General features: G+C 40.2%; 1 protein-coding gene across 2 annotated transcripts in view; it reads left to right on the forward strand.

Moving 5' to 3' along the window:
• Positions 1-12,506, forward strand: part of si:ch211-127i16.2 (probable flavin-containing monoamine oxidase A) — a 128,959-nt gene that overhangs the window by 77,797 nt on the left and 38,656 nt on the right. For both annotated transcript variants that reach the window (XM_041811229.1, XM_041811228.1), the window contains exons 9-10: positions 404-562; positions 9,167-9,253. In XM_041811229.1, the coding sequence (XP_041667163.1) occupies positions 404-562; positions 9,167-9,253 (246 nt within the window). The remainder of the gene's footprint in view (positions 1-403; positions 563-9,166; positions 9,254-12,506) is intronic.

The raw sequence follows: 12,506 nt of genomic DNA on the forward strand, positions 1-12,506 counted from the left end.
TTGCTGCCTCAGGGCCTGAAAGAGTTTCTATCATTGAGGGAAAAATGAATAACCAAGTTTATAAAGGTATGTCAAGGTGGCTGTCCACCAGCTGAAGCTCAGAAGAAGAGCAGGACAATGACTCTAAACATCAGAGTGAATCTACTACAGCATGAATTCATAAAAAGAACATTTCCACACACTTTTCCTTGCCACTGAAGATAGATTAAAGGAACACATGTAACTGATATTATTCCTTGGGTAAAACATACTTTATTGCCACAAAATGCCTCCTATAGAAATGTCTAATTAGTGTGGTTCATTTTCTTCATGTAGACACCTACCTCTAGGCTATTATACACAACCTGTGTATGCGATTTAAAGATATGTTTTGTGTTACTGTAATCTGTCTGTGCTTTTTTAGGCTTTCTGGAGGGAGAAGGGCTTCTCTGGAGAAATAGTGGTGGGTTCCTCCACTGAGTGTCCGTTCTGTGTCACCTTCGATGCCACCAGTCCCAGTGGAAACGCTGCCTTGGTTGGGTTCTTTGCCGGCGAGCTGGCTACCAAGTGGACCTCAATGGAGGTAATGGCTTATTGATGCAAATGCATTCATAAGTTTTATTTTATATTGATGTGAAGAACTCTCTATTAATGTATTTTTAGTTTAAAACTGTCATGCATTTTTCTTTATCAGGTTATTGTTGTTGGCAGTAAAAAAAAAAAAAAAACACTGTAGTTTGTACTGAGGCTGAAATTGTGGGCAGCCCTTAGGTATTCTGTTATCATGACGAGCTATTCCTGATCTTCCATGTCACCTGGTAAGATGTCACAGCCATGACTGAACTCTGAAGTCTGGTAGTTTTATTAGACACAAATTTGATGGAAAAAAATGCATTTGAATTTGAATGTGGGTGGTAATATCTGAAACAGCCTTCAATGCCAGTGAACCCTAAATAAGTGCTTGACATACTGCAAATGGATTTGGAGCATCACCAAGTGCCTTTACTATATCTCTTGCATGTTTAGGGTTAAGCATGGATAACATCTCGTGTGAGACGAAGCTAGCGTGGTATGCTTTACTGAAATGATGCTAGTGTGTTCAACAAAATGCTCAGGGGCAGCATTATGAAAATGGCACGTGAAATTATGCACCAAGTGAAATCTGAAAAGAGGCCCTGTGTGGATGAAAGAGAACAGCGGGGTTTTCTTGGAAGTTGTAAAAAACACTGCAATGAAAAATAAGGCAGATGATGGTTTAAAAGGTGTTGTATTCAAGGACACTCTTTGTACAAGGCATTTAGTTCACAGGGCTGGTACAGTAAAGTATTGTCATATATGTTTTTACAATACTATATTGGTCTTCCCATGCCCCAAACTGATACATTAAATTAATTATAAAAAGTCTTTTTCCCCTTTTATTCCTATAATCAAAGCCTCGTGCAGGGTACGCTGGCTCCGACAGCCATAAACTTGCCCCAAGCAAGACAGAGAGCAGCTGTGGTCCAGTGGCATGGAGATGAAGTGAAGCAAGCTTAAATGAATAAAAATAATGTGGTGAGAGTTTCACAGTGGTTACATTTTCCTAAACTTGTCAGCAGCTCTGCAAAAAAACTGCAAATTTAAGATCACAGGTTGACAAGTAAAGCCCTTTTGGCATTTGCTTTAGATATAGTCCTTGACATTTTCTGCATTTTGGATTGGAGTGGAAAAGTGTTACAGTTTCCACTGCTAGGCTCGAGAGCCTTGGCCACACTCTTTCCTTTTGCAACATCCTACCTGTGTGAGACAGGTTTTTCTGCTGTTGCCTCAATTAAGACAGAAACGAATCACAGCAGGACATTGAAAATGAAAAGATTGGCAGTATCACAGCTGTACGCAGGACTCTGGGAGATCTGTATCACCAAATGAAATAAATCATTGCAGGACTGGTGTATAAAACTTAAAAATGTTTTTATGTCTGAAAATATTTTTACCTGCAAAAGGGAGGCCCGACAGAAAAAAAATTGGAAACCACCGCTGTAGGCCAAGATAAAATTTTTGGACTCAGCACCAGTCCCTTTCTTGAACATTATCAGTAAAGTATGTGAAACAGGGTTTGTGGGCAGGTTTTTTTGGAAGTTATCTGATAAATACATCGTCACACAATCATAAAATACATTTAAGTCGCACCAACAAAAATGTCATTTAAGCCCTCCACCATAATAGTTGCCAAAGTTCATGATTGTCATGTTGTACATATTTTTTCAGTGACATGTGAGTAGACACCTTAGAAAATAGTCTGTAGAACAAAAATGAAGTCTTGATGTACAACTTGTCAAATGAAATCATTCCTGATCATTTCATCAGGGCAGAGTATTGGCAAACTCTCACAAGAAAAGTCATTTTCATGTAATGAAGTTTTGTTGGTTGTTGGTCAATTTACTCATGAAAGTCTGTAGAATAGCCCAAACAACACAAATATTACACAAGATGTGTAGTATTTTGTGTGGTGTTATTTGTGCAAGCAGCAACTATTGCTGCTGGTGGGCAAATACCTGGTCAGTGACAATGTGAAAACATAGTTGGCAAGATTACTCATGTCTCCCTTAATGCTAGAGTGATGCTTCACGTCTCAAATAAACCCAGAAATGTTACTCCTTTCTGAGTCACTAACATGTCAGTATTCAAAGGTAGTTCTTTCCCCCAGTGAATGTCAAAGCTTCACTTTCAGTTAGCTCATAGCAGCTGGCAACCACATCAAAAATGTTGACATGTAGGACTTAACCAAAAGTCTAACATTTGGTAAGAACATGGTCTTTGATAATACGATAATGTGGTAGATAGCGAGCTAACTCTTAGCACTAATGTAGCTAATGTTACCGTTTGACTGCGTGGCACTTTTTGTTGGACCAGAAAGACTGATTGATAACAGAGCATGGAGGCCACTGTTACTCATTAACAGAGCTTTACTTTATTTCATAGCGTGGTGAATGTGCAGGTCACAACTTGTCCACAAGAGCATTTTGGAGTTGTTGGATTGTGTATTTGATGAGTTTGATGAGGGAAAGCCAGAATTACCATAAGATTCCATTGCGCTGGTAGAGCAGCTCCTAACTCAGACCCGCCGATCTAAAAACAGCGTGCACCGACAACTAAATGTAACCAACCTATTACTGAGACTATAGGGATTATAGCAATGGGCGAATTTGCCAAAATGTTTAAGTATCCCTTTAAATAAGGGATATTTGGACCCGACGGAGATCTGATGTCCACGCCCTAAGCCACACAAGCGTTGTTTAAGCTTTTACTTTTAAAAGCACACTGGAAGAGTCATCGTTTCAGATTTCAGGCCTGGCGAGCGTTGACAGACGGTGCAGGATGCATAACCAAGTATTGTCTTTCCATCTTCGGGTTCGAGCTCTAATTCCTGGTAATTCATGGCGTGAGCGGTCAATGTCCATCTCCACAGTAAACTACGCTTGTGTTTCATTCATGGCTGAAAAGTCAAACTGTTCAGTTCAGAAACTGTGTAAGAGCGTTGAGAGAGGAGATGTGCGCGGATATGAGGAATCACTAGTTAATTTAAAAGATATCAGATATATATTCGGGTCATTGTGCTAATACTGCAACTCAGCATTTTTATGACCAATCAGTCACACAAATCGTGAGATGACATGCCCACACAGGCCTAAGAAATAGTCTAAACCAGTGGTTCTGAACTGGTGATGCCTCTGGTTCCTTCCCTTCCCTAATTCTGAAAAGAAAAAGAGAAATCATTACCAGAAATTTCCTAAAACTCAACCAGAAGTTGTTAGATGAAAAAAAATACATTCTGGACCCTAGATGTAAACAAAGAGACAGAACACAACAAAATCAAAATGAAAGAAGCCAAGCAACGACATGCAAGCACACACTATTTTACTTTACCACACTTTTTTTTATCCAGGCATTCATTTGCTACCCCCTGATAAAAGCTCTATGATCCACTTTTGGGTCCTGACCCACCAATTGAGGCCCACTGGTCTGTTCTACCAAAATAAGCTGTTTTTGAACAAGGTTTTGTCATTCATATGAATGTCTGTGTGCACTCAAATTTTTGTGGGTGCTTGATGACGCATCAGATGTTTATCACAATTCCCAAAGGCTTTAAACACTAATACATAAGAGAGACAGATCTGTCACCTGATCACTCTGATTTCATTTAGTCCTGACCTGTGGAGAGTTTGCCGGGAGCTCTAAAGACAGAGGCCAGGGTCTGTGTATACAGACACCACTTTAACTTCAACTTCAAGGGGAGCTGGGCTTCACCCTTTTGATTTAACTGCGGTATTCATTTTGATAAAACAGTTAACAGTGTAGGTAATTTCTCTCTGCTTTTGCTTATCCCTGGTCTTCCCTGTATCTCATTTTACAATGACTTAAATGGGGCCTTTTCACACTTTTACATAGTAGATGTGGTGAAACTACAGTGGCTGGGATTAATTGGCTTCTTTCCCATCTCAAGGGGGCAGTATAAAGTCAGCATCCCCTGGTGAAACAAAAGATCAAGAATTAACCAGTCAGATGAGGTTATGATCATGTCACTGCCAAACTGTGATTAGTCAAGGCCCCTTCCAAAGGAAGCCAGAAACCCTATGGCTTCAGTCCAATCAAATCATGACATGGTATCAGCATGACTGGCTTGAAATAACAGAAAACAGCCCTCTGACTGCTGATAACTCATTAGCAAGTGTAGTTGCTGAGACACGAGACTTAGAGGTTTCATTAAAAGAAAAAAAAAAAAAAACACAAAGTTGAAATTAAACCTTTGAGCAGGAAAACTCCAAAACTGAAAGGGTAGGAAGAATGATGGGACTTCTGGTGATAGAAATTATTGAAATACTGTCGCTGTGTTCGGCACAGTCAACTAGCCAATGTGTATGGTCAGTATTGATTTCATAACCATGAACAACAGAAGAATATTTGTCAAATAGGGTGAGTTAAATGCACCTTTCTCTCTCTCTCTGTGGTTTTGCTGTTGATTAAACTTACCTTAAGAAATGGTGTTGGGATTAGCTGGTCTCTGAAATTGCCCACTTTTAAGTATGGAAAATATTTGTGCATGTTGAGTGCTTAAAACATGGCATGTTTAGAATTATTTACACTGTTGGTAACCTGCTGAGTTGAGAGTGAGAGAGAGAAAGATAGAAAAGAGAGTCCTCTAAAGCAGCAGCATAACTCTTCCTGCAAATCCCCAAAAAGGTGCATGAAGTGTTTTCTCACTTGGCTTCTTCAAAAATGTTACCCATGCCATCAGCTGGTTAATGACTGATAACTGACACTGAATACTTAGAAAAAAATATTTTCTTGTCTAAGGAAAAATAGGCCTTGTTTCAAATTAGTTAGTATATGTGAGCAGTAAGTTTTTTGTCTGTTACCAGTGCTGTGCATGGATTTACAAAGGAAAATGTACTTTTTTTTTTTTTTGCCAGGGCTTACAGTTTGTTTTTAACCCCACACGCCAGATACACTGTTACATATATCCAAACAAAATGAGTTAGTAGGCATGCACAGCTTTGGAAGTAACATTAAGGATAGGCATGCAGAAGCTGTTGCAGTAAATAATCAGTGGAGGCTTGTTGGTGGATAAAACTCAAGCCAAGGCCAGTAGGGAGAAGTTCAAAAACATATCCACCAAGAAAAGCTTTGAGTGTGGCTCTTTGCTCGATTAAATAAAGAAATGTGGCCCAGTTCTCATAAAACTGCTGCTTTACTGTAGCTACATTTAAACTAATCGCCACACTGGTGGCAGCCATTGTTTATACCAGCTTACAGTCCATCTAAACTTCGCCCCTAACTATATAAAAGCCCATGCCAAAGCAGGTTGGGAGAAGAGTTATTGTAGTTAAATTTTCAGTGAGTAGTGCACCACTAAGTTTTGGGACACAATTTGTATGGTATCTATTGTAGTGTATCTTAACGTGAGGTCCTTGTCAATACCCAAGCCTAACATATCATATTGTATAGTAATGCATCGCGTCATGTGGTATCATGTCATATCATATCATGAGGTATCCAATCGTGTCATGTTATGTGGTATCCAATTGTGTCATATAATGTGGTATTTAGCATATTGTCAGGTCCTGGTTCTTTTTTTGTATCCATCCCCTTACTTTTACTTTTGAATAACCATATCCCTGAGTTGCTTGGAGTGTTCTTTTGTGTTCATGGTGTAATGTCAGCCTGATTAACCTGTGACTGGACCTTTCTGACACATTATTATTTAATTGACATCACTTTGTAGAAATATGTTCTGAGGCTTTTTTGTAAATTTCTTATGTCAAAAGTGCCAAATTGTATTGACCATTGTTGATTTATCAAATCAATTAAAGGGTAAAAAATGCAAGGGGGTGAATACTTTTGTGGCACTGTACAAATCATTATTTTGTAATTTAATGCATAGCATCATATCATTTCCTATTGCAACAAAACATCTAATTTTCTCTCATATTGTATCATACTGTATTGTATTATGTTGTATTGTGTGGCGTCGCTTTGTGCAGTATAGTAAGGTGAGGTCCTTGTCAAAACCCAGTCCAACGATGTGCATCGGACTGGATTGATCATATCCCAATCCCACCATAAAGGACTAAGGCGAAAAAAGTGCCACTATTCTTATAAACAACTGCAATTAAAAACTTACTTGGATATTTTATAGATCTCACAAAATTTAAAATGATGCTGAATAGTTTTCTGAAATAATGTTTATATATTGATACACCTTTATGGCTGTACTCAGGTTAATAAGGTTCCCTTTTATATTTTCTGCCAAGACAGAGTATTGCCACTGAAAGCTGCAATCCCTCTGCTATCCCACGCACTTTGCACGCCATGACCTCTTTCTTCTTCTTGTTGCCTCCAATGTTGACATTTTCATCCAGCCCCACTGCTTCCCACTTCCTGGAAAATAAATAAATCCTGCATTGTCTCTGGTGTTGTTTAGAATTTGGTCATTAGCCTGACTTGCACAGAGCTCCAGAGCTGCTGTCTCCCTGCTGTGCCTTGCTGCACAAACTGCTAAATAATTAACCCTTGCTTGCTGTCTCTCTGCTAAACAGAGGAAAACACAATGTTGGTGTGCGTGAGAGGCAGGAGGACATCAACTTTATTATTTCACACTGTGTGTGCCATCTAATATGATCAAAAAATATGGAACAATGTTAGAGTTAGCTGTGTTTTTTTCTTATTTTGCCTGCATTTTGTACTTGGTTGCAATCAACTTGCTGTTGTGTTTTGTTTTCCAATAATTGACCAAGGCCACAGTGCATGTTTAAGCTATTTAATAATAAATATGTTTTGTTCACTGTACATCGATCAGCCCTAACATTATGAGCACCTGCCTAATACTATGTTGGTGCTCCACTTGTCAGGTCAGGACTGTTTTGGCCCGGACCTAATGAGACATGGACTAAAGTAGACCTCTGACTGACTGTGGTATCTGGCACCAGGATGTTCGCAGCAGATCTTCTGAGGGGTTTATGGATGCTTCCTTTAGCCCATAATCTCATGCATTCTGGTTTCATACCCATGCCCCCTGGACTATATGAGATATAGTGAGAGAAATTTTTAAAATAAAAGCTTGCATGTGGTCCACTTGATCTCATTTATACTTTGGTGTTAAGGCATGTTTGGCCAAAAATTGAGGCTTAAGCAAGGAGAAGATGTGGTGAGTAAGCCCACCAGAGGGCACCATTGGTCAGGAAGGAGCACTGACAAAACCCTGGTCATTCTCTGGATGTCTTTGCATATTACCAGGGGCATGGGAAAATAATGTATTGTAAATTAACAATGTCTACATCTTGAAGGCACAGTAAGGGGTGAATGTGGCAAACAAGTGTGGCCTTGGGTACGTCTGGCCAGGTCATAGGGTTGCCACAGGCCCCTGGTCACTCTGTGGATGTTCCAAGGGCCCTTAAACCCCCAGCGGTCTCCAGGCATATTACCAAAGGCCCAGACAAAAGAGATGCTGCAGACTTGACTTTGGCTGACTCCCTTCAGCCCCAGGTTGTAGCACGTCGGGCCTCACAGTGAATCCTAAGCACCCTGCATGCATAAAACTTGTGCACAGGACTGTATATTTACAGAACACTTAGTTGGGTACCTGTACAAATGCGAATTAAAGTAAATGTTTTTTCAACCCATTATATGACATCAACCATTGTGTAGGCATGAAAAGAAGAATCTGCTAAGCATCAGATTGGGAAGAGGGTGATTTAAGTGCTATAGTTGTTGATGGTCTGGCAGATGTTAATGTTGTTTATGACAAATTCTGTCCTTATCGTTTGAATGTGGCAACAGTTATAAAGACTCATCAACCAATTCAGATTTTTTTTTGAGCCTGTGTGAAATAAAGTTTGCTCTTCCTAGCAGACAAAAATAACACCCAGAGTAGTCTCAGTCAAGGTTCAATTTGTTCTGCATTCATAGAAGCCTTTCTGCATGCCTTAGTTGTAACAAGTGGTTATTTGTGTCATGTTTGCCTCATTATCTAACCATTCTCCTCTGACCAACAAGGCATTTTGACTAAGGCACCTTATGCCAAGTCAACACCGTGAACTTGACGTAATGTTGCTTTCAACACCAGCACATTTTTTGGGTTTTGTGTAAAATTTTGTACAATTTTGGCTTTTTTCTTCAGCTTTTTTGTGTTGTTCCAATGCACATAAAGGAAATAAACATGTGCATACCAAAAACATTTGTAACTGCAACAATTTCTGGGAGAAATGGTGTATTTTCTGGAAAAATTCCAGGGGTGCCAATACTTTTGTGCATGACTGTATTGTCTTGCAAGCAATTTGGCATCCATGCTCGAACTCATTGTTGTGTTTCAGGACCAAATCATTGCACAAGGCTGGGCTGAGAACAAAAGCAACGTGACAAACTGATGTGGTATCTTCAAAAATTTGGCAACATCTGTCAGCATGTTTTATGGATATGTGTCCTTTGGCCATCAGGCCTCCATTGCTTGTACACTGTGGAGACAAATGCAACCAGGACTGTGTGCTTACCATGCTTGAGTTATTCAAATTGACTGCTGCTTCCTGTGTCCACCTTGGATTGGTTTCTAGAATAGGCATTCATATTTTAGCAGCCTGCTGTTACATTTCTGAGTGATGAGCCAGTGAAATGTAAGCACCATGTTGGCACAGACTTTTTCTTTTGTTTGCAGGGTGGAGAGAGAAGAAAAGCTGTGGTTTCCAGCCTGGTCAAATACCTAGGTCCTGAGGCTGCATCTTTCATCCACTATGAAGATAAAGTAAGTGGTTCAGTTTCAAATGTCTGGTGTAATAAAACAATAATAGTTTGGTTTCAGGCAGCATTGAGTATTGCCAAGATTTATGGCCTTTTTTAAATCCTGGAATCCAAAGGGGAAGCTATTTTTTGGATCAAATTTCTGCATCTGGGCCAGCAGAACTAAATCAAATTCATTTATTTAAAGATTTACAGTGAAGGATAGTGAAATGGGAGGTGAATAAGCTGCATAAAAAGACCATGTCAGTTAGCTTTATCTGAAAAGAGATGTAAGTAATTTTTCAGGTGCTTTGTGGAAGCATCACTGCAGTATGTAAGCATAGCAGACAAACAAGCTGTATTTTTCACCACTACAATGTGTGGGGTGCTCTTTTATTGTTGGAAATTGAACGTTTAACATTAGGTAAACGATGCCAGCTGTTTGGTGACATGTGTTTGTGGCAGAGGTGGGATTTCTTATGATACTTCTGCCAACAGTCTAACCCTCTGACGTTCCTGCTGCTTGCAATAGTGCAGACATGGGGACATGAATTCACCTATGTGGAACCATGCATACAGGTGTTTACCCAACAAGATAGCAAGCCACTTTAAAATGACCCCTCTGTAAAAACCAGCATGAAGGAAGAAAGAAGTAAGGAAACAGAAGAGAAGTCGGATCTTAGATTAGAGGAGAATTAGACAAAATGAGCCAGTCAGGCAAGTTCCTGAATTTCCCAGTGTAATAATTGACTTCAGCTGTCACTGTGATATTTGGACATATACACTATATTGCCAAAAGTATTCGCTCACCTGCCTTGACTGGTATATAAACATAAGTGACATCCCATTCTTAATCCATAGGGTTTAATATGATGTCGGTGCACCCTTTGCAGTTATAACAGTTTTATTTCTTCTGGTAAGGCTTTCCACAAGGTTTAGGAGTGTGTTTATGGCAATTTTTGACCATTCTTCCAAAAGCGCAATTGTGAGGTCACACACTGATGTTGGACGAGAAGGCCTGGCTCTCAGTCTCTGCTCCAATTCATCCCAAAGGTGAAAACAACCCCACCTCATAATCCCCCCCACCAAACTTTACACTTGGCCCAATGCAGTCAGACAAGTACCATTCTCCTGGAAACCACCAAACCCAGACTCATCCATCAGATTGCCAGACAGAGAAGCGTGATTCGTCTCTCCCGAAAACATGTCTCCACTGCTCTAGAGTCCAGTGGCGGCGTGCCTTACACCACTGCATCCAACATTCGCTTTGCACTTGGTGATGTATGGCTGAAGCTCTCTATGCACTATTCTGAAGGCTACGTGAAGTCTGAAGGTCTGTAGCGATTGACTCTGCAGAGAGTTAGCGATCTCTGCGCACTATGCGCCTCAGCATCTGCTGACCCTGCTCCATCATTTTACGTTGCCTACTACTTGGTGGCTGAGTTGCTGTCGTTCCTAATCGCTTCCACTTTGTTATAATACCACTGGCAGTTGACTGGGATCTCAAGGAGCGAGAAAATGTCCCAACTGGACTTGTTGCACAGGTGACATCCTACCACAGTACCACGCTGGAATTCACTGAGCTTCTTTCACAAATGTTTGTAGAAACAGTCTGCATGCCTAGGTGCTTGATTTTATAAACCTGTGTCCTTGGAAGTGATTGGAACACCTGATTTCAATTATTTGGATAAATGAGTGAATACTTTTGGCAATATAGTGTAAAAGGCAAGTAAATGGCACCAAATTGATGGAGGCCAATTAAAGGGGCTCTATGTAAGATTTTTGCTTTAAAACTTCCCACTTTTGAGTATATAATGGTGCGCACATTATCCCGATGTGAAAAATGAGGCTCTTTATGTCTTCCTTGTTTGCCTGTATAAGCCTGTGGAGTCGTTTCTCTGTGAAGAACTCGGGCCGAATTCTCCGCGAAATCTCAACGGAAGTGACGTCGGGTACTACGTAATGTGCGCACCCCGTTGCTCTGTTTATAGCTGACAACGGCGTGTTGAATGGAGAAGGCTGCTTCGGCGAGTAAACGACCGGCTAGCTCAGCCCAAACACCCACACAAACTCCTCGAAAACCTAAAAAACTAAGACAGTTTTATCTGCTGAAGCCCATCAAGCTAAAAGGGAGTGTAACCGACGCAGGGGGAAATGGAGGATAAATATCGATGGATCATTTGAGAAATAGAGGGAGCTACGCTCGGCACTCGGGATAAATACTGATCCAGAGATGGCCGTCTTTCTGTGGAACAGGTAAAGCATCACTCTGGACCATGAAATACAATGTGTTTTATGTTGTATAAACCATATGCTACATCACGTTAGCTTGCTTACAAAGATGCTATCCAAACAACAAGAATGTCACGTTACTCATTTAGTGTTTTCCGGGTAATATTTAATCTTTTTCTTGCTTCCTGGCACTGGACTCAACTTACTGAGTTTATGTTTTGATACTTAGTTTGTAAAATATCTTTAACACATAATATCAGCTATCTGATATCCGTGGTCGAGGCACCATTATCAGAGCTAAGCAACGTTTGCCCTGTTGCTTCTGCTCTAAAATGCGTCCCATTCAATGCACATTACACATTACACGCGTAAAAAGACAATTAAATTGGTCAGTGCTGCAGTAAGTTGCTAAGTTGTTCATTCATAGAAATGGTCATGAAAATATCGTCCTTTTTTAATAGCTTTTGTGCCGTGTCAGCACTAGAGGTTCAAATATGCTTTATTCAGTTTCATTTTTAGTTGGTGGAACTTTTAAGTGTTACTTCACTTACCTCCTCTGTATAAACGATGCCGATAAACCACCTTGGTCTGTGTGTGTATCAGCTGATAAACCGGAGGCTCGTTCATGAGCAAGGAGCGTGTCGTAGTGGACTTGTTGTAGTTCGCCTAATGGCCGGCTGTGTCGCTACACTGATATTTTTCTAAATCTTGCATAGAGCCCCTTTAAAACAGCTGAAAAAAGAGACGCAACTGCTGCACTTCTGGTGTCCTTCAAACCAGCAGTGCTCATGCAAGGGAAAATGTTTTTCGACCTTAATTATTTTTGCTGTTTTTCAGTCTTAAGTTTTACATCCCTTTAATTAAAACAGTTGTTCAAACATCTCCATAACAGAGGAATAAAGTTAATTTTCTGTAGATAAAGAAAGTAATTTGCTTCAAATGGGTGTAAACAGCACAGTTTAGTACAGAGCAGATGTTGTGCATTTCTACATTTCTTCTGAGGGTAGATCTTTTTGTTCATTTGTTTAAGTAACTAGAAGCTCAGC

The sequence above is a fragment of the Cheilinus undulatus genome, linkage group 17, assembly GCF_018320785.1.
Source record: "Cheilinus undulatus linkage group 17, ASM1832078v1, whole genome shotgun sequence".
Classification (NCBI taxonomy): domain Eukaryota; kingdom Metazoa; phylum Chordata; class Actinopteri; order Labriformes; family Labridae; genus Cheilinus; species Cheilinus undulatus.